General features: G+C 42.7%; 2 protein-coding genes across 2 annotated transcripts; both read left to right on the top strand.

The window, feature by feature from the left end:
• The first annotated feature begins 298 nt into the window (after positions 1-298).
• On the top strand, positions 299-17,555 carry mapk14b (mitogen-activated protein kinase 14b). Its single transcript, XM_079747433.1, has 12 exons — positions 299-679; positions 3,969-4,098; positions 6,611-6,669; positions 8,634-8,745; positions 9,207-9,236; positions 9,920-9,967; positions 10,214-10,328; positions 11,249-11,320; positions 12,321-12,400; positions 13,804-13,882; positions 14,264-14,437; positions 14,836-17,555. The coding sequence occupies exons 1-12, from the start codon at positions 561-563 to the stop codon at positions 14,901-14,903; spliced, it is 1,086 nt and encodes a 361-aa protein (XP_079603559.1). The 5' UTR covers positions 299-560; the 3' UTR covers positions 14,904-17,555.
• A 978-nt stretch (positions 17,556-18,533) lies between these two features.
• cyb561d2 (cytochrome b561 family, member D2) lies at positions 18,534-19,602 on the top strand. The gene is made up of 3 exons (XM_079748502.1): positions 18,534-18,887; positions 18,971-19,008; positions 19,096-19,602. The coding sequence occupies exons 1-3, from the start codon at positions 18,773-18,775 to the stop codon at positions 19,597-19,599; spliced, it is 657 nt and encodes a 218-aa protein (XP_079604628.1). The 5' UTR covers positions 18,534-18,772; the 3' UTR covers positions 19,600-19,602.
• The last annotated feature ends 2,041 nt before the right edge of the window (positions 19,603-21,643 follow it).

Here is a 21,643-nt window from a genome sequence, read left to right as displayed (position 1 = left end):
ACACTAGGCGTCGCTAAAACTGTTTGGTGATATACACATGCAGGACATTTGAGAAACAGGTTATACGTCCCAGCTAGTAATTCGAAAGTTACATTTTTATATGAAGTGTTAAAAATAATACTGGGAATATACATACAATACAATCTTGGCTGCAAATGTAGTTCTTCTACCTCGCGCGAAATTGTTGTGATATTCGTGAGCGCGCGCTGTCACCGACGGAGTGACGTAGGCGAGTGGAGTGACGTAGGTTACGTTTCCGCAAGACGAAGCAAGATCGGAATTTACGTCGTCGGGGAAAACCTAGTGGCTTCTGCTGTTGGTCTCTCGAAGGTCTCCGAGAAGAAGTCGTTTGAAATCTCCTTTCCCCACCATCGTGCACGGAGGGAGATTATAATAACTGCAGCGTGTTTGCACGCAGAAGCGATCAGATTAACAGTGAATGCTGAAACGTCCCGATTGATTTGTTTTTTTCTACGGGGCACTTACCACCACACCGTGCGAGGGGAGCAGAAGTTTCGACTCGCTTGTTTTGTCTCTGCGGGGCAAGCTATTCTGCAGGAATGTCGCAGAACGAGAGACCCACGTTTTATCGACAGGAGCTCAACAAAACCATATGGGAGGTCCCGGAGCGCTATCAGAACTTATCCCCGGTGGGCTCTGGTGCTTATGGATCTGTGTGGTAAGGAAACCGTGGAGAGCTAACGCATTGCCTTATGCAATCGGGGTTGGCATTACGCCTAAAAATATGTTTTAATCTATTGTTATGTTACTGTATGCTCTGCTCGATGCACATGGTGGTGCATGCTTCGGTGCTATTCGCGTATCTTCGGCGGGTGGGGGCTATTATTGTTTTCGTGCATGTTCTTTAGCTATTGTGGTTCATATCCTTTGGTTTTCCAGAGTTGAGGGGTACTGCTTCGTGCACAATAACAGAAGTATAACAGTTATACATTGTTGGATGGTAACGCTGTATAAAGATGGACGTTCACGCTTTTAGAACCATGTTAAAGTCCATTTATTTTGTTGCATCCACCATCCAGCGGGAATGTGAATCTGGTTTTACAATGTTTATATTTGTGTCGATATTCTTGTGTCCGTTTACAATTCAAAATTGCAACGGACAGTTGGGATTTTGCAAATGTTGCTGGATTACGTTGCTCGCTTTCTTTTGCAGGATACTCTGTATCAAGGGGGGGCATCGCATGCATTTATTTAGTCTACTTTACAGTTGTGAACCGTGTCACATGGTTTTCGGGAAAGGGCCCCTCTCCCATACTGGGCTCTTGCAACATAACTCCAATCGACTGTGATGAGTCTAGAATGATGTCACCCCTTCTCCCGTTGTTGTACCCATATGACTCATAGTCCCGAGATTAGGTGGTCGCCTCAGCAGCACGAATGACTGATTCAGAGTCAATTAGTCATCACGTAGACCTGCTTAGGGATCGAGCAGATCACAGCTTCGCACTGTCTATTTTTCTTCCTCAAGGCGGGAATGGGCCCACTTTAGTGCAAAATGGTTGGGGACCCATACACCTTTTTAACTTGGTACCGTGCCCAATGTGCCCATACACACTTAACTTATTGCAAATTGTTTGTAACACGATGGAAAATTTGACTTTATAATGCAAAGAATAATCATTACATTTGGCTTCGTTCATAAAAGTTTTGCAATTGAGTGAGGGTCCAATGGGAATATTGAATGGGTGTTAAGATAATTGATGGGCTGTAAATAATACATTCATATTAGGAAGTCTGATGACAGCATTACTCACAGTTCTCCTGCCGTTACTATTACAAGCACACATTTCAATAATTGCTGAAAGCTCACAGTAAAATTTGATGAGAGCGAAGTCAAGGTTTCAAGTTGTCACCTTGTCATTCAAATTGTATAATCCATGGCCATTCTAATAAGAAGTTTCATATTTTGCAAAAGCCTACTGAGCCTCTAGTCCTCATTTATTAACTCCCATTTCCTATAAATTGCTTGTGTGGGTTTTATTATCTTTGCAGCCCATAAGTCCCCATGCATGGTCACTAGGGTTCTGCCCATGGTTGGCCACAGAACAAATTAACCTACAGTTGCGTGCTGTAACTGTTTGCCAAAACACAATGCTTGACAAACAAAGACAGTTCATATACTGCTTCACCCAAAATATATGGATACTAGATTGGGTATTAACCTCAGATTTCCCACTATCCTTCGATTTGGATACAGAATCTAAAGTCAATTGTCAAAGTGTTTGGCTATAGCTATGGCCGGGAGCAGCCAATGGCATGTTGCAGTACATGCTGTGTGCCCGGCGTGTCACACATTCCAGTTAGGTAGCACATGTCTTTCGTCTGTAGCAAGATAAAAAGACCAGGAGGGACACAAGGACAGGCCTGTGTCACTCGGTTCACCGGCAGCAGCAGGTAATGATGATTATGACCCGTCTGCTCCTCGTTCCTCTTATGCTGGCCCTTTCTGTCAATGGCCTTGTCTTTTGGCCTCTCGGCTTCTTTTACGGGCCACTTTATGGACCCACCTTATTGCACTTGCATTCAACTTGGCCTAATTCGAATTTTGCTGCTGTCTCAACTTAGAAGCATTCTGTTTGCTCTGCCGTTTAGCAGACACACGTGCATGCACACACGCACACACAGACACATGCATGTGCTTTTACATTTATAACGCTGCATGTAGGGCCCAATGCAGTCTATGCTATAACTCAATTCCTTTCCTTTCATCCTATTCCCAAGAGTTAGGGAATTAAGTTGTGCACGTCTAGCAAGTTATTTTTTTTATGTTGGCATGTTATTGATGTCAGGAATGTGACTGCTACCATCGCCTGCACGTTGGGAGTGCCAGTGTTTCTGTTGTCCCTAGATGATATGCTTCCGATATTTGAATACGTTTGTAGATCATTTGACTTCACAGTGTGTGTGTGTGCATATCTGTGTTTGCCCTTGTGCTTGCTTGTATGCATGCACTTGTGTCAGTGTGTGCTTTCTCTTGCTGTGCCTTTTATGATGACCAGAGTGAAAGTAAGCACAGGGCTCTCACGTGCACTACTTGGATGCGACGTGTAGCCAGCTGCTGCTCCTAGGATGACTTTCGCCTCACTCTGCCTAATGGAGTTTGGGTTCTTTATGGTCGTGCAACTGAATATTAAATCATTATGCTCTAATTGGTCTTATGAAACATTCTTGCTTGCATTGAGCTAAAAACACATTTTCATGTGGATGCAGTGAGTGCGTTTCCTTTTAGGGAAGACTGATTAATAGTTGTATCCATATCTTCATATATCTTGCATTGTGATATTTTCATTTTTCAGATGCTTATGTATCAATAGCAAGCTAATTACTCAACAAGTTAAATTCTACGTCTGCAATAAATACTTTTCAAGTATACCCGTACATCAAGTTTGGGTTATAAACATTGTGCATTTAAACACAACAATACTCTTCTTCTCTCCATACATTACAGAGGTTTTGAATAGTCTTGAATGTGCAACAACAGGATTAGCATGCCTGAGGGCTAAACATGTCTGAATAAATATTGTGGAGAAACGATGATTGCCCATGGATTCTACCTGGGTATTGTGTTAATTTCTACACAATGTGTAATCACACACGGTGTAGTCATTATGTTTTTTATTATTTAAATGATGAGTTGTTTATATGAAACACACCGGAGCTAGTATGTTAGACAACAAGTTATTGGCTGACTGGCTATGTTGCCCCTGGGCATATTGTGTTGTATGATGCATGAATCGAAAAGCTCAGTGTTGGCGCCAACTACGCGCTTCTTCAAGTGGCCACGAGTTCATGATTTTAGAATTGATACAAAACAGAAAATAAAGCATAATTATCTCTCTGTCTGCGTTTTTGCTGCACACTTTCATATCCAAATTTCTTATGAGATTCATGATGTCTGAAACCATTGTGTGCCTGTCTCTCCATCTGTCGCTTGCTCTCGCTCACAGCTCGGCATATGATGTGAAGAGTGATCTGAAGATCGCGGTGAAGAAGCTGTCCAGGCCGTTCCAGTCCATCATCCACGCTAAGCGGACCTATCGGGAGCTGCGGCTTCTCAAACACATGAAGCACGAGAACGTAAGTTAAACCTCTGGACCGGGGGGTTCCTGCCTTACACAGGCTGCGACCCACCAGGGCTGCAGAGCCTTTCACCCAGTATCTACGAAACATTCAGTGCATTCAAATATGCAAACGTTTACATTTCATGTCATTAAGGTCTTCTTAAATAGGAATTGTTATCAACAACAACATAGTCAAGGCATGTAGGTCTTGTAGCCCTGACCCCACACTTTTAAAACCTCTCCAAGCTTAAACCTAGCTTGTCATTCTTTTTTATTGTTGACTCCGAGCTAATGACCACGTTTGCCGAGAAAAACAAGGTCCTAATATAATGGGTTAACGGGGTTGACCTGACAAGCTAAAATTGGAAACTTTCCTTTTAAAGACTAAAGCTCAATATGAGCGTTAAGTGTTTTGTTTTCTCCTGTACTTGTAATTATGGGAGTAGGACCGCAATACCCACTCCTGCTGAGGGGATAAAAAAGCAATTGGTAGTCTTACAACCTGTGTGAGTAAAACAAAACAAGATGCCAGCCCATGCCAGAGCGTGCGATGCGTAACGCGAAGCTGCCAAGGCAATAATATCAATTGTCCTCACTTAGCTTCCAGAAGCAGTTATTTACTGTGATACCTGTGTTTCTGTGTATTCACCAAAACAACAGAAACGCTTGGCCCTAATTCCTTTTCCACTGTAACCTGGGAAGAAGAAAAAATGATTAATGTCCACTTGGTTGTCTGGCGTGATGTGTCATTGAACGCTGGGCAGTCTGTTAATCAGAGTTCAAATTGTGAAATGTTAAGGGCTGTTACATGTTGGCAACTGCAAGTGCACTGTATCGACCTATTAACACGAGGGTACTGCATGTAATGGAAGACAAAGGGGCTGATCAAAGTGAGAACTCGTGCCCTCGGTTCCTACTCGCCACAAAAGTGTGATTTCAAAGACAATCTCAGTCCTGACGGCAGCCAGATAATTTTTTCTCCCCGCTGACTAAACAGAGGAAATTGGTATTGCATTGTACTTGTATGCTTGCTTGAGGAAAGGAGAGGGTGGTGGGGGGGGGGCGGGCAGGCTGTAGACACTTGTTAACCCATTGCTGCAATGTTTACATGACAATGCATGAACAAGTCCCATAAATGCATGGGAAAAAATCTATTACACCCCGGCACCCACACACCCACACACCAACCCTTCAATCTAGAGAGTGATTTTGAAGCATGTTCAGTGGGTGTTTTATGCTGTTATGATTGATGGCTTTCCTCCAGACTCTGTTATTAGGATATATAGGCTTCGGTGAAGCAAAGTGCTATGAATGCATGTGAAAGTCTGTTACACCCACACACCAGCAATATAATGCAGACAGAGGGAGATTTTCAAGTCTGTTTGTTTGTATTATGTTGTAATGATTTACGACAAATGTCATCTGCACTCTGTTATTGGGAAATATAGGTTTTGACAAAGCCCTGCCTTCAATGCTCCCTAAATCCCTCTGTTGTGAAAAGCAGCCTATGCAATCCGTGTGGGCAGTGGAATGGGCGTGGGGGTGGGATTATGCTGTTCCTGTTGCCAGGAGACTCCACGGGTTCTCAGCTTTTTTTGATAATAAGAGTGGACCAATCGGCTGTTTGTTTTAGCTCTTGTCTGCCAATAAGCTGCATGTTGGCGCCCTGCGTGGGCGGGCTACCTCTGTGTTTTGAAACATCATACCCACCCCAGTGCCTCCCCCGAGGGACAGGGGCGAGAGGGCTTGGTGTTGGATCCTTTTGACTATAAGCTGCCTGCGTACGTGCCGGCACACGTGCACTTACGGCACATTACAATTTCTGCTCTGATCTTATTGCAGTCTCTGTTTGGCTCCCAAACACTGCTGCCAGCCGCCTGCGGTATTTCTTATTGTAGCATTTTTCTTCCCTTTTTTTTCTCCAAAATGTGCACTGGCATTCTCTGCTCTGCGTGGATTTCCTGTTGTTGTGCAATCACAGTTTTGCTTCCCACGGGGAGAGCTGTTTAGAAGACAGGAGAGCAGAAAGTCCCAAAAATAGTGTGCACACGCTTTTTAGGTAAAATGCAGATGCACTTCGGCCCTGCCTGTCCTCACCCTCAGTTCATAAGAACAAATAATCAACATCCTGGAGTAATATCTCGATGTAGCAGGCACTGCTGTAGTGCACTGTTGTGTTTTGCGTACACTTCGGATAATGTACACACTATTTAATCCAGCCCAAAATAATTTAGAAGTGTACAATTTGAGGGTTGACATATTTTTTATATTGTCGTTATTTTAAGAATATAATTTTCCAGGTGCAGCAGGCCACCGTCAAAGCCTTGTTAAGGTGACCTACTTTAAATATACTGAGTGACAATTAGAATGGGTTCCTTCACAAGCACTTTCCTGTTCTTCTAACAGGGATCTTGACTCACTTTACATTTGCATGGTTGAAGTATCAAGTCGACCCAATTGGGTGTCAAAGAGGTTAGAGAATAATCACGCCACTCGATGTCTAAACCTTTGACCTATCTGTTTCCCAGGTGATCGGCCTATTGGATGTGTTCTCACCAGCCACAAGCCTTGAGGAGTTCACTGATGTGTAGGTGATTTTTTAAATTCCTACCAGCCCTTAGAAAATATATATACAGTATGTATCGTTTTTCGATCAGAATTCTAATCTCCTAATGAGTGAATTGAATCTCTAGCATCCCAAACACACAAAAGGTCATATTCTAAAGACACGTGTTCTGCAAATAAAAGGTGTCACAGGTGGTCGTTCAATATGTGTAGTGTGTGTGTGTGTGTGTGTGTGTGAAGAAAACAGTCAGCGACCTTGAATCGTCTGAAGCTGGGTGCGCAGGTATGGAGATGTGTGTGTGTGTGACGGGAACACGCCCTTTTACTGCTCGCTAAACAACAGCCCAACATGTTCCACTTGACTCTCTCCCTCTCCATGAGCAGTGGATGGAAAACAGAGGCGAGGGCACACAATGCTTCCCACAGATGGAGGTGTTTTCTGCAAATGCCCGCCGATCCTTGCTAATCTCACTGTGTGCACACCGCAGGGACATAGCCTATGTCAACTTGGGGAGGCCGGATCATTTTTATTCTTCATTTTATTTATCAAGCAATGTATTTGTTAAGTTCAATAGTTTGTTTGGTAAAATATTGATATATTGATTTATAGGTGTGTATGTATGTATGTATGTATGTATGTATGTATGTATATGTGTGTATATATACAGTGGGGCAAAAAAGTATTTAGTCAGCCACCAATTGTGCAAGTTCTCCCACTTAAAAAGACGAGAGAGGCCTGTAATTTTCATCATAGGTGAACCTCAGCTATGAGAGACAAAATAAAAATAAAAAAATCCAGGAAATCACATTGTCTGATTTTTTAAGAATTTATTTGCAAATTATGGTGGAAAATAAGTATTTGGTCACCTACAAACCAGCAAGATTTCTGGCTGTCACAGACCTGTAACTTCTTTAAGAGGCTCCTCTGTCCTCCACTCGTTACCTGTATTAATGGCACCGGTTTGAACTCCTTATCAGTATAAAAGACACCTGTCCACAACCTCAAACAGTCACACTCCAAACTCCACTATGGCCAAGACCAAAGAGCTGTCAAAGGACACCAGAAACACAATTGTAGACCTGCACCAGGCTGGGAAGTCTGAATCTGCAATAGGTAAGCAGCTCGATGTGAAGAAATCAACTGTGGGAGCAATTATTAGGAAATGGAATACATACAAGACCACTGATAATCTCCCTCAATCTGGGGCTCCATGCAAGATCTCACCCTGTGGGGTCAAAATTATCACAAGAACGGTGAACAAAAATCCCAGAACCACACGGGGGGACCTAGTGAATGACCTCCAGAGAGCTGGGACCAAAGTAACAAAGGCTACCATCACTAACACACTACGCCGCCAGGGACTCAAATCCTGAAGTGCCAGACGTGTCCCCCTGCTAAAGCCAGTGCATGTCCGGGCCCGTTTGAAGTTTGCTGGAGAGCATTTGGATGATCCAGAACAGGATTGGGAGAATGTCATATGGTCAGATGAAACCAAAATAGAACTTTTTGGTAAAAACTCAACTCGTCGTGTTTGGAGGAGAAAGAATGCTGAGTTGCATCCAAAGAACACCATACCTACAGTGAAGCATGGGGGTGGAAACATCATGCTTTGGGGCTGTTTTTCTGCCAAGGGACCAGGACGTCTGATCCGTGTGACGGAAAGAATGAATGGGGCCATGTATCGTGAAATTTTGAGTGAAAAACTCCTTCCATCAGCAAGGGCACTGAAGATGAAACGTGGCTTGGTCTTTCAGCATGACAATGACCCCAAACACACCGCCCGGGCAACGAAGGAGTGACTTCGTAAGAAGCATTTCAAGGTCCTGGAGTGGCCTAGCCAGTCTCCAGATCTCAACCCCATAGAAAATCTTTGAAAGGAGTTGAAAGTCAGTGTTGCCCAGCGAAGGCCCAAAAACAATACAATTCAGTAAATATCAGCCAAAAAACATACTGCAATATTTTTGTGACTCCCTTCATATTTTAAGGTATCTCGTGACCCACCTGATGGGGGCGGACCTCAACAACATCGTTAAATGTCAGAAGTTGACAGACGACCACGTCCAGTTCCTCATCTACCAGATCCTCAGGGGGTTAAAGGTCAGTCTTCCACCCCTATCTGTCCCATCCTGGGTCAGATGTCGTCCCCATCAACCAGTTTAAAAACTAAAACGCACATAAGATAGTACCTGCCCCAATCATGTCAGTAGGGTCGTGAAAATAGCTTGGTGTAAATACATTTCCACATTGCTTTCCCTTTTTTAATACACCACCAGCCCTGGAAAATGTTTTAAGATTAATGAAAGCACTGTAGGCTAACTTTTGCCACTGCCTAACGTTGTTATTGTGCACTCCATAATCACATTTACGAAGGCTTGTATTCATAACCCCAGAGCATTCACCATGCTTTGATTAAAAAGGGAATACAGGGCTTTTACAGTAACTGCATGAATGGTGTTCAAACCCAAATCAGTTGTTTTTTTTTTACAATAGCATTGCTCAGTTATTAATTATCATAAAGGGATAATAAAAAAACGCTATTCCTTATTCTTTCCCTACAGTACATCCATTCAGCAGATATCATACATAGGGTAAGTACCTGCCACTTTAAGGTGTTAAGTGTTAAGATATTGAAATACAATGTATTTATCTTTTTCTAGAAACCTTTATTTGGGCCATTTCAGATTTATTTTAAGGCAGTTTGTGGAAGCCCAAAGTAGAATACAATGTTATGATGCCGATGACTCAGAAACACATTCAGGGACACAAATTCACATACATCGACTCAAAAGTTGCAATTAAGAAAAAAATGCCATTCTCAACAACTTGCCGTCCAAATGACATAATGCATCTTACTTCTTTAAAATGATGATGTATTTTCCCGTAAAACAGGGAGGACTCAAACCCAGTTTACACAATTTAATCTATATCTGACCCATTGGGATTCGATTGTGAGAAAGTGGGAAATGAGAAAACACGTTCGCCAACTGTGTTTTCACCCAGGCTTTATTTGAGGGTGTGTCATGATGACATCATCGAGGGGAAACTTGCCTGTGTCATCATGACTCACACACACACAACAAATCTCCTAGAAAGAGTTGCGAGTGACTGTTAAGCGCACTATTGACTGATCAAAGAGTTGATATAACTTAGAGAACAGATTCAATTTAAAAACAATTTGAATGCTTTGTGGAATGTTTAGGTGAATGGTTTGGCTGTGCACTTACAGGGTCCATGTGTTCCTTTCATGGTGTCTTTCTTTATTTTTTTAAAGGATCTGAAACCCAGCAATTTAGCAGTGAATGAGGACTGTGAGCTGAAGGTAAAAGACCACTAAGACTGATTGAATAAAAATCATTGTTATTTATTTATTCTATTGGGTTCTACATGAAACAAATCACATTGATTTCACTACTTTTGTTTTCCCTCATTATTCCCCCCCCCCATCTCTTCGCTGTTACCACACTCACACACTCTCGCTCTCGATCACTCACCCACTGTCACTTTCACTCACCCACTCTCTCCCTCTTCACTCACACATGCTGTCTCTCTACCGGCTCCGATTTAGATCCTGGACTTTGGCCTGGCCCGGCACACCGACGACGAGATGACGGGCTACGTGGCCACACGGTGGTACCGCGCACCAGAGATCATGCTGAACTGGATGCACTACAACATGACGGGTACACACACGCATGCACGCACACACAGACACACACACCTGTTTGTAAGGAACACCCGTACTAAAGACTACTATACACATGCACGCACACACTCTCCCTCCTTGCCAGCGCACATGATCATTCATCATTCACTTGTATACTGGCAGCACCCTGAGAGATCAGCTTCAATCAGCTAGGCAAATAACGTGAGCTGGCGTGTGTAGTCCCCAACCATCACCTAGGGAACAGTTTTTTTTTTTTTTTTTCTGGCTGAATATTATCAGATTTGCTATCATTAATTTCTACGGCTGTGGTTAAACTGAAAATTGTGTCACGCCATCAAGCCAGGATGCATTAACAAGTCAGGTCGGGAAAGTCCCAGATCGGATCCTGCTCATATGTTATCCGATGAGTTGAACCAGGCTTGCATTCTGGGCAGATCGCATAGGTGCATGGCATGGACAGCAATCGGGGCACAACAGAGTAGAGTACTGGCTGTGTTATTAACACCACACCCCATGCCTACAAGGAGCCCGCAAGGATTCTCCCTGTATGCGCGGCATACATAGGCTGCCACGCATATATGATGCCCTGAAGATGGATTCAAATAAGTTTGGGTTTTAACCAAGACTCCATAACTGTTGGTGTCATGGTCAGATGTCCCGGCTAGATGAATCACTTCCAGGGTGTCCAAAATTGCACCCGGTTGCACCCACTATACTGGAGGCTTTAATGTAAAGCATGCAATTACCTCTGCAATGCTCTCCTTCGCAATGCACATCCGGTGTGGACCATACCAATATCATTTTAAACAAAAATAAATAAGGGCTTCTCTTCCACCAAGCCCTGTTTCAGAAGATTACATTTTAAAAAAAATCACATTGAAAGTAGAATTGCAACCGATGCCTGAGTTGACCTGTTTGTGTGTTCTGGGGACCCAGTGGATATCTGGTCGGTGGGCTGCATCATGGCGGAACTCCTCACGGGAAGAACGCTCTTCCCGGGCACTGACCGTATCCTTTCAGCACTGTGTGTTTGTACGCTGCTTCACATCGAGAGAGGGGGAGGAAGAGAGATCACCTCTCTGTGTTCTGCATCGATTCAGTGGTCAGATATATCAACTTGCTGCTCTTTACCAACAGGATGGTTGCTGGAGAGTCTGGGGTTCTGAATTTTTTAGCTTTTGTTTGAGTTACCACTGTATTCTTGATTTGTGATGGCAACTAATGAACACTTTATTACTTCCGTATCCATGCATTGATTATCTACCATTGCATTGGTTAATGAAGCCCGGAAGGGTTTTATGGTTCTTTTGGATTATGGCAGTTATCAAGTGTTCATCAAAATCGTATCAAAATGGCTGCAGGGCCAACGCATTACATGTCATTTCAAAGTTCAATACAATGTGATTTGATTTTTATTGTTTCATTGTCATCTAATTATAGTCACAGGGTAAGGTCTGAACAAACCATAACCACTTTTTGGTTCAGTGGCACATCTACAATTACTGTGAACGGACATCCACAATCCATTAAGCAAGAACGTTTACTATTGGTGTTAGTTAGTTTGATCGTGGACTAATTTGTATTTGGCCAGTTTGTTAACATGTCCATGTCCAGATCAGATCAGCCATGATTTATTTTCAACTTGAAATGGCGATCAATTATATTCCAAACGAGGGTTTAGCAACTCTAATAGCTGTATCTCCAATAGTGCCCCCAAACCAAGATATCCACAAGTTTTGAATCTGTTTACTGTCTACTGTGCAATGTCCACAGACTTGGTGACAGAAGCACGCAATTAGACCTGGCTGCATTATAGGCAGCGTGATAATTCAGAATGATGAGCGCATAGCAACATTTCCTTAATTCCAATGGTACGTGCAGCACGGTCAGTTTTTTTATTTAAACGCCACGTAACTGCCACATTGTCTTTTGTTGATCTCTTCCTTTTGACACTGTCTATTTGAATGATGTCCATGCTGCTGTGGGGCTCCTTGATTGGAAACCAAAGATATAAACCAGCTGCAGCAGATAATGCGCCTGACGGGGACGCCCCCCGTCTCTCTCATAAGCAGGATGCCAAGCCACGAGGTGAGACCCCACACACGCCGCACAGCCACCCTCCATACTCGCACATGACCAAGCTACAACTGCCATTCAACCATAGATTCAGAGTTCTTTATTGGCTCTCAGGATCTGCAAAGAAAAATCACTGTTAGAAGAAGCTACATGGAGTGAATATATGAGATGTTGGTTATCAGGTGTTACGTCCCCTGCTAGGGGAAGGGGTGGCAACATAAAACCAGATGTCTTTGGTTAACTTAAAGTCGTTTATTCAACCCGGATCTTGGGGTAATCAATGAAACACAAACAGAGGAGGCCAAACTACAAAAGGAAAAGGGCCATTGGGTGCTGTCCAAATCAAAGAAATGAATATAACCAAAGAAAAGCTCCCCAAAATACACGAGTGGAACAGCACCCCTGCGCCTAGTGTTCCTAAACAAAGGTGTAACTGCGTGTCGGTTTTCGATAATGTCTAACAAACTTTCCCTAGGCCCAGTTCCCAGGTAGCTAACAAGAGCCGAAATCAAGTAACAAAAGAAAGCATTTCAAGACCTAAATGACAAGCTGCAAATCCGAGGCAAGCTGCCGCGAATGTTGAGCTCGCCCGTCTTTTATCTTCCTCGGATCCTCGGCTTTCCGATGCAGCAACCAATCACGTCCGGGGAAAGACACATCAAAATTAACATAATGGTAAACAAATCACATGCGGGGAACAACACATGGTCATCTGCATGGCCATCGACAAACAGAGAATTTTACCCATGAGGGCGGGGCGTCGGTCCGCAACCGTAACATCAGGGAAGCCCCTAGCTGAAAGTGGCTAAGAGGAAGGTTGCATTACGATCTCTTCGCCGCAATTCTTTCTATGGAGTGCACTATTCATGAAAACGAGACTCATCTGATTCTACTGTATCGTCATGCCTTTGGTTTCAGAGAAAATAAGCTGTCAATTTGAGACAGAAGGGTTCAATAACTTCAGGACACTTTGACAAATGACAAATGTAATACAAGCCATTGCCTTTCTGCCCTTCTGGATTCAAGTTCAACCTGTTGCTGCCTTGTGGAGTTCCTTCTATGGCTTGTCATAGGAGAGTCGGATGTGTGTTGCCATTGTAGCGCCTCCATCCCAGATGGCGTTGCCTTTGATTTCTCATCAGAATGAGCATCACTGGCATCCCTTGTGCACAGTAACATTGAGCATTTAGATACCGGAGACCCTAGACTTCTCTGTAAGCCTCTCCCAGATACTGACTTCTCGAATTAACATTCATAATAGAGGGGAAAACTGTGCAGTCTGTTTGCTGAGGTTAACAATTTTGAGGCAGACTTCTTGGTGTATACTTGATGTTTAGCGTTGATGCTCTCTCCTAGTATAACAATTATAAAGTAAAACAATTCAACAGAGGTTCAATGTTTTTTTCTTTTTACAGGCAAGGAACTACATCAACTCACTTCCTCAGATGCCAAAGAGAAACTTCACTGATGTGTTCATCGGCGCAAACCCGCTCGGTAGGTTCAGGTTCAAACTGAGTGGTGCTTGTATGGGTGCCTCAACACTCTAGCTCACTCTACTGGTGGAACACAGGATTGTCTCGTTAAACAATTAAACAACGGATGTCTTCGAGGCACCCCTGAAATAATAATATGCGTAAACATGAAGTATTACTGAGAAGGCAAAGTACTTTGAATGCTTATGAATAATCACCTCAATCACCTCAATAAGCAAATATTTGAAAGTCTGTTTCCAGAAGTGATTAACTGGGTCTTCCAATGAGGGGTTTTGTTTTTAATTGGAGGCTCTGAGGTGGAGTCTGTTCTGTTCCGCTCCATGTTTGCCTGGCTGGTGCATAGGTTTTTCACCTGGTTCTTTGTGTGCTGTTCCCCCCCCAGCGGTGGACCTCCTGGAGAAGATGCTTGTGCTGGACACGGACAAGCGGATCACAGCCTCAGAGGCCCTCGCCCACGCCTACTTCTCCCAGTATCACGACCCGGACGACGAGCCCGAGGCCGAGCCCTATGACCAGAGCTTCGAAAGCCGGGAGCTGGAGATCGAGGAATGGAAGAGTAAGTCGTAATGCTACCGCAGCTAAATGGAGCTGTGGTATTGATTTAGTAATTGAGTCTGAGATCTCGTGAACATACCGGAGCACAGAGTGGTCTCTTAGATGGGCTTGCTTTGCCGTACAGAGCGGCCAAGGGGAAACTATCACTAGTAGTCTTCAGTTATCGGATACATAATAGAAATGTATTGTAAAACAAAATGTATCTATAAGCAGCAGTTTAGTATTATACTTGAAACAATGACAAAATACAAACATTCATCAATGATCAACTTTACAATAATAATACAAATGATTTGATTCATCGAATGAACACTCGAATAGTGTTGAAGCGCTAAGGCTTACAAACGAGACATTAGTCTTTGAAGTTAAAACCTGACTGTATGATGTGTGGTCTCTCAGGACTGACCTACGAGGAGGTGGTGAGCTTCGAGCCGCCGCCCGACGATGGAGACGAGATGGAATCCTGAGGGGATTGGCGCTTCCATCCTGAGCAACACAATGACAACTCTCTAGGACTATATCCTTCCTACACACACACACACACACACACACACACACACACACACACACACACACACACACACACACACACACACACACACACACACACACACACACACACACACACACACACACACACACACACACACACACACACACACACAAGTGCCTGTCATCAATAAGGTTATTGGTATGGAACACGGTGATTTCAGGGGTGTTCCGACTAATAACCTTTTCACTTCATTTATGCCTTCCATATCCTTCCTCCACAGTTTGTTTCCCGCACTTTTCTCCTGCCCTTCCACTCCCATCGGTCCAAGGCAGACTTTGAACCCAAGCACATTCTCCTTAGTTTTTCTGTGTGTGTGTTAGTTATTTTACTACCTTTAGTTGAGTCGAAGACACCCTGTGAATATCACAAAAATACTAATTTGAGCCACATGTTTAAATACTATTTTAACAGATGTAATTCTAGTGACAATGTCATCACATGGGCTCTTAACTTATGGCCACTGTCATCACAGCTGCCATATCAGAGTAGATATCCTAATTGCCAAGAACCACTTTCAGGCGAACCTTAACGTGGACCCAGGATTTCAACTCCTTACTCTCTGGGAAAATGTATTTAAACATGAATACATACATCAAGTTCTAGAGGCTGCAAAGTGTCTAAAGACGTAGTCATAAGAGACTTGAGGCTAAATGTATTTATTAGTGTTAGATATGAGATCCTATTTATTGACTTGCATAATATAAACAGTAAATAGAGAGTTAGCAGTTTTTACATCCCTTTGACCTTTTTACCTTCTTGAATCGATGTATTTCTACTGAGGTTGTGCTCTTCCCTCAAAATAAAAATACAAACTGAGCATAGACACACTGATGAGATTAAAATGCAGTCAATATTCTTAAAGCCATCCAGTAAAATTTAAATTACTATCAGTACTTGTAAATATAACATTAAGGCACTCCCACCAGACAGAAGTTACCGTATCCGTGTTGAATTCACAATCCACTTAAGATCCACTAAAACTGGATATGTAAAAAAAAAAAAAGATCCTAAGGCTCTAAACCAAATATACTATATAAGGATCTAGATGTATAGATACCTAAAGAACTATCTAAAGTAGCAATTGGCAGTCGTATCCCAAAGCCTTCAGGGTCAGTTCCTAGTGTTAAACCTCAACATGTCTTATTTACACAGGATAGCCTTGGAGACCGTTACCAGACGATTAGCTATCTTTTAGTCCGCCTTCTCCCCAATGTCCTCATGTTTCTACTATTTGCTCAAAGCACTTCCTGTTGTTGTGCCCCAGGCCAGTGTTGTGGGAGGAGGGAGAATTGGCCAGCCGTCTCGCAGTTGTTTTTCATTAATGCGAGATGGAGTCAGATTGGGTTATACATATTTTATTTCTTTTTAAAACCTGGACATTATAACTTTGAATTCAATCATATATTCCCCTCATTTTGGATGCGTCTCTATTTATGTTTATTGAATGTTGGGCACCGACCTGCTCTGTATTTATATTTTGTTATCTGTCTTCTGTATATTGATGTAAAAGAGAATGTTATTTTGTGTCAATTTTCAAGAATATTTTCTATTTATGGAGAGTTTCAACCTATATCCGAAACCAAAACTATATCAGTACTTTATCAGTAACTTAAGCCATGGTGACTGCAGCTGTAACTTGTGTATCAAAAAAATGCTTGGAAGCCATTCGAATAGTTGGATGATTGAGCTTGACCAATTACATTCCAACACATTTTCGTTTTTACAGTTATTTATGTCAACATGTGAGATTTTCACAATTTCAGTGAAAGCTGTTGCTTTTGATTTATTTTGAATAGCTAGCTTGTCAACACACTGATTATTAAAAACATTTAATGTTCTTAAACTATTTCAGATGATTGCAAATTATTGGTGCATTTTTAGAGCAAAACTTATCCCACAGAGGAAACGACCATATCCACCTAACTGGAGCTCAATGGCTGTGAATCTTATGGCTGCTCTTTTACCAAACAAGGCTGCTTTTATTTATATCAAAATTAAATGAAGTGTGCATGGACATTTGAGGATTCACATATGTTCTGTTGACATACAAGTTATATCCACAGTTGCCATGAACTACAACCAATCAGAAGCTTGTTTTTCTTCATCCACTGCAACTTTGTTCAATTATTGCTTGAGCGATTGTATGATGTTATTTCTTATGTGTAAGATTGATCTGATTCTGTGATTCTATAATACTTGACATTTTTTTACGCTACAACTGGATGCATTTGCAGATTTAAGTAGGCTACTTTACTCTGGAGATTCTTCACCGCATTACTTTCAAGGCACATTTAGTAGCTTGAAGTGGTTGTTTACTCACTGAATGCTGGTGAAATTTTTAAGGGGCATCATTTGTAGATTAATCCAAATATGTATACTTCTTGGCCAATTGATTAGGCCCCAATGTCAATACGATAAGTTATTCTTGTTGCGGTATTTCTTGGTTTAAATGTCTTCACGTTTGAATGGAATTTTCCTTTATTCGTTGCTTTATTCTATTTCACTATAGCAGGCCATGCCACCTGTAAATATGATCATTAAAAATAAAGGCAACTATTTTCAAACATTTGTTTGCAGCACTTTTAACTTATTTTAAAGGAGACGTAATGTGTTTTCCCAACAAGTAAACATAGTATGTGAGTTCCAGAAAACATTTTATTGAAGCTGTTTGCTTGAAATAGCTTTTAGGAAAAAATCTCGCCTACCGCTTTTCCCCTCTGTTTCAGTCCCTTCGGAATGCGCTGTTTCTGGTGTCTATCTTTAATGCAAGTGAGCTGCTGCCCATTGACCAATGAGCTGTCAGAATGAACCACAGCATGGGGGAGAAGTGATTGTTGCCTTTTGCGGAGTCCCTGGAGTCTATGTAAGGGATAATGTATTGAACACCGGTCATTAGCGGGAAAATAAGCCCCGACAGGGCGAACAGGACACTGACGCGAAGCGGAGGTGTCTTGGTTCGCCATGAACGGGCTTATTTTCGATAATGACCGTCGAAGTTCTATACATTATCTCGCCTATTACACGGCTACTTGCCAAAACGAAAAAATAACTTCAAACGGTGTTTCTTTTTGCAATTTATTTGGTACAAGCATTAGTAGTGTTGATCAGCAGAGAAATAGTCAGCCGAAGACGTATGAAACTCAAGCCAGTAGGAAGCAGAATTAACAAAGGCATAGACCATGAGATGTACAACGGTATTCGATATTGATGTTATGAATGAGAAATATTCTGAGACCCTCTACTAGGGTCACATGATAGGAAAAATAAATCGATGTGCGAATCTGTGCGCACGGCTTCCCAATCGGTACCGACGGTGTCCCAATCCGCACCCATGGTGTCTCAATCCATAGCCACGGTGACCCAATCTGCACCCATGATGAGCACGAGACCACCGCACCACAAAGGATCGAATTAGTTTCACATCAAAACACAAAAGAAAACCAGTTCACTCAGGCTAGGTTTACTTGCTCTTTAAGAAAACATTACTCCCAGAATGCATCTGGGGAAAATAAGGAAGTTTAATTTCCACGTCCCACATTTAAAAGTGGAAGTGTTGCGTTGGTGGACGTTTCGTAAAGCTAAGATTTGCACCAATGTATGTAGCTGTAGACAAGTAATAAAATATCCATGTGTACTAAATACAAAGAACGGGTAGCGACTGTTATCGTTAATCTGCGATCCCAAATATGCAATTATAGTTCTAGTCTACATCCATTTCCATCCAACATTCATTGCTGGCCAGTTTCTCGGTCCGCACCATAAAGACGTCTGTACCGACTAGGGATGGACGCCCAGCCCGGGACCTATGACTATACACGGGCAGCCTGCACCATACTGACACACCTGGTTTGCACTATATTCACCATATTAATCACAGTTCTGTCCCGACCAGGATCAAGTAAGCCTTTATACCGTACATGCAATTTGTTGTAGACTTACGTGTTTAACTGTTAATTTGATTCATATTTTCTATTTCTCAAGGTTTGTTTTCTTGGCATCCCTTTCTTATGACACTGGCTGTAAGTAGTAACAGGCTGCCGCCCACCTCACGGTAAACATCAAATATGTCGACATCTAGAATTATTAACATGACCCTTTCCCGACAGTTCTCCTTCTTCATGACTGAAGCCATCCTCGTCTTCTCGCCCCATGGCTCCCCCTTCAGAATGTTTCCACACAAGAGCAAGGGCCGGCTTCACTGGGTCCTGCAGTGCCTGGGCCTGGCATGTGCTGCCCTGGGCTTCGTAGCCATCGTGTATAACAAACACTTGGCTGGGAAGGCCCACTTCACCTCCTGGCACGGCCTGACGGGCTTGGTGACGGTGTGCGTGGTGGGGATCCAGTGCTTGGCCGCCGTGTCGTTGATCTACCCCTCCCTGGTGAAGGGCTGGTCCCTCGCCAAACTCAAACGATACCACGCAGCTGCGGGCCTCCTGACTTACCTGCTGGGCGGCGGCAGCCTGTTCCTGGGCGTCAGCTCCGTGTGGTTCACGGCCTCCGTGGGGGAGCTGGCCTGGTACCTTACAGCGCTCTGCCCGGTGCTGAGCAGCCTGGTCATCATGAGCCAAGTCTCCAACGCCTACATGGCAAAGAAACGCTTGCAATCCTGACAACAGTATCAATGCGACCTTACAAATACGGATCAAATCAATAAACGGCGGTAAACAGGGCTCCTCTTGAAGTTGAAAGCAACAGTTGGTTTTCTGTTTTAAAACGTTATATTTGTGCTCAAGACACACTATGCTGCCTATTCTACCGTTTCGAAGCTTTCCTTCACAATGGTTCACTTACTTGACATTCTGCCTTGTTTGTGCTATTTTTTTTTTTTACACCAACCGCATTGCAATACAAGTGTTTTATTGTTAAAATAACATTGATAACAGTTAGATTCTGTTCCTCTGTGTGTATGAAATGACAATTCTCTATGCAACAGCCACAGATGGGTCAAATAAAACCGATGTTACAAACTAATTACAAAACATATATATTTTACATCATAAATAAATAGTTGTGAAGAACATCGAAATGAGGAACAAACTACAAGATGTCATAAAACATAAAAAATTGTAATAAAATAATGCACAGTAAAAGAAAAAACACTTGACAGTTGCTTACTATCGATTCAGATAAGGACTTTCCAATAGCCTCAGACTGAAAGAGGGGCCAACCCATGTACTTGCATGAACCCTTTTCAAAGTGCTAGGTGGGTCTGCCAAATACCAGCAAGCATGTTCCAAGACATGCTTCAACACACTGCAGATGTTCCTCAGATCTTGCTTAAACACACTGCAGATGTTCAAAGACATGCTTCAACACTGCATATGTTCCTAAGAACACACTGCAGATGTTTCTCAGAACATGCTTCCACACACTGCAGATGTTCCTCAGAACATCCTTCAACACACTGCAGATGTTCCTCAGAACATCCTTCAACACACTGCAGATGTTCCTCAGAACATGCTTCAACACACTGCATATGTTCCAACACATGTTTCAACACACTGCAGATGTTCCTCAGAACATGTTTCAACAGACGGCAGATGTTCCACAGGAGATGCTTCAACACACTGCAGATCCTCCTCAGAACATGCTTCAACACACTGCAGATCTTCCTCAGAACATGCTCCAACAGACTGCAGTAGCATGTCAGACAACAATATGTAGGACTACTCAGTACCTTGATTTCAGACTACTCAAAGAAAGTGATTGCATGTGTTTAATGTCCAGTGTTTTCTTCCTTGTGTTCAGAACATCCAACATAGTTGGTGTACTTCAGTTAAAGAAAGACTAATTCCCCCTTTACTAGCTAGCATTAGATCGCACAAGAGAAACACAATGCTAAAGGCCAGACAACAGCAACAACATGGAGAATCGCCAAGCAGCACTCATCTACACTTGGAATAGTGAAAGAAGCTACTGAAGAACTGCACTAATTCATAAAGACATTTTTGGAAAAGCTACATCGTAACGGCAACATCAATGTGGTAAGGCCATTATATAAGTTCAAAGTTTGACCCAGCTGTTGGAGGTCCTCTGAACATCTGCTTTCTCAGGACACACTGCTCCAAGTACTCTGTGAACACCCTCCACTTGCTCGGATAGGAAATTGCATTTGTTCTCCACAGGTTTATACAACCGAAGGTAACGCGCGTTCAACGGGTTGAACTCAATTCACTATTGGTTCCTGGAGAATGAATAGTAAAAAAAAGAAAATGCTAATTACTGCCTATTTGATCAGGAAAAAATGTAGTTTGTAAATAATGGTACAGCTGAGGATCGGTTTGCTCCATTTGGTTTGCGCACTTGTTGCTTTTTAATATAAATGCCACTTGTACTTGTGTTTGGAGTTTAACCATACAATGTCGCTGCTCAGTAGTTCCAACCGAGCGGAAAAGGGTTTACGGACATGAAGCCTAACTTCCAAGACCTCTTTGGGTTATTTAAGGCTGAAGATGAAAGAAGCCCCCTGCGTTATCAAAGGCTTCCATGAAAGTACATTCATCTTATTTCTAACCGAGTAAAGTAAATTCTGTTCCCCTGGGGTTGAGACGCACTTTGTTTGTGAACAGTTTCCATAAAGCCTCTCCACCAAACCCATTCTGCATACAACAGTATTAACATGGATCAATGAACAGAACCCCTATTTACAAGATA

This window comes from Pollachius pollachius, assembly GCF_949987615.1.
Source record: "Pollachius pollachius genome assembly, chromosome: 12".
NCBI classification, from domain to species: domain Eukaryota; kingdom Metazoa; phylum Chordata; class Actinopteri; order Gadiformes; family Gadidae; genus Pollachius; species Pollachius pollachius.
Note: the sequence above shows the minus strand (reverse complement) of the source record. Positions and strands in the feature narration are given on the sequence as shown.

Coding starts and splice junctions, on each gene's coding strand:
- mapk14b (XM_079747433.1), top strand. CDS start 561: ATGTCGCAGAACGAGAGACCCACGTTTTATCGACAGGAGCTCAACAAA. Junction 9,237..9,919: donor CAGCAGATATCATACATAGG/GTAAGTACCTGC, acceptor ATTTTTTTAAAG/GATCTGAAACCCAGCAATTT. Junction 9,968..10,213: donor ATGAGGACTGTGAGCTGAAG/GTAAAAGACCAC, acceptor GCTCCGATTTAG/ATCCTGGACTTTGGCCTGGC.
- cyb561d2 (XM_079748502.1), top strand. CDS start 18,773: ATGGACGCCCAGCCCGGGACCTATGACTATACACGGGCAGCCTGCACC. Junction 18,888..18,970: donor TCTGTCCCGACCAGGATCAA/GTAAGCCTTTAT, acceptor CTATTTCTCAAG/GTTTGTTTTCTTGGCATCCC. Junction 19,009..19,095: donor CCTTTCTTATGACACTGGCT/GTAAGTAGTAAC, acceptor CTTTCCCGACAG/TTCTCCTTCTTCATGACTGA.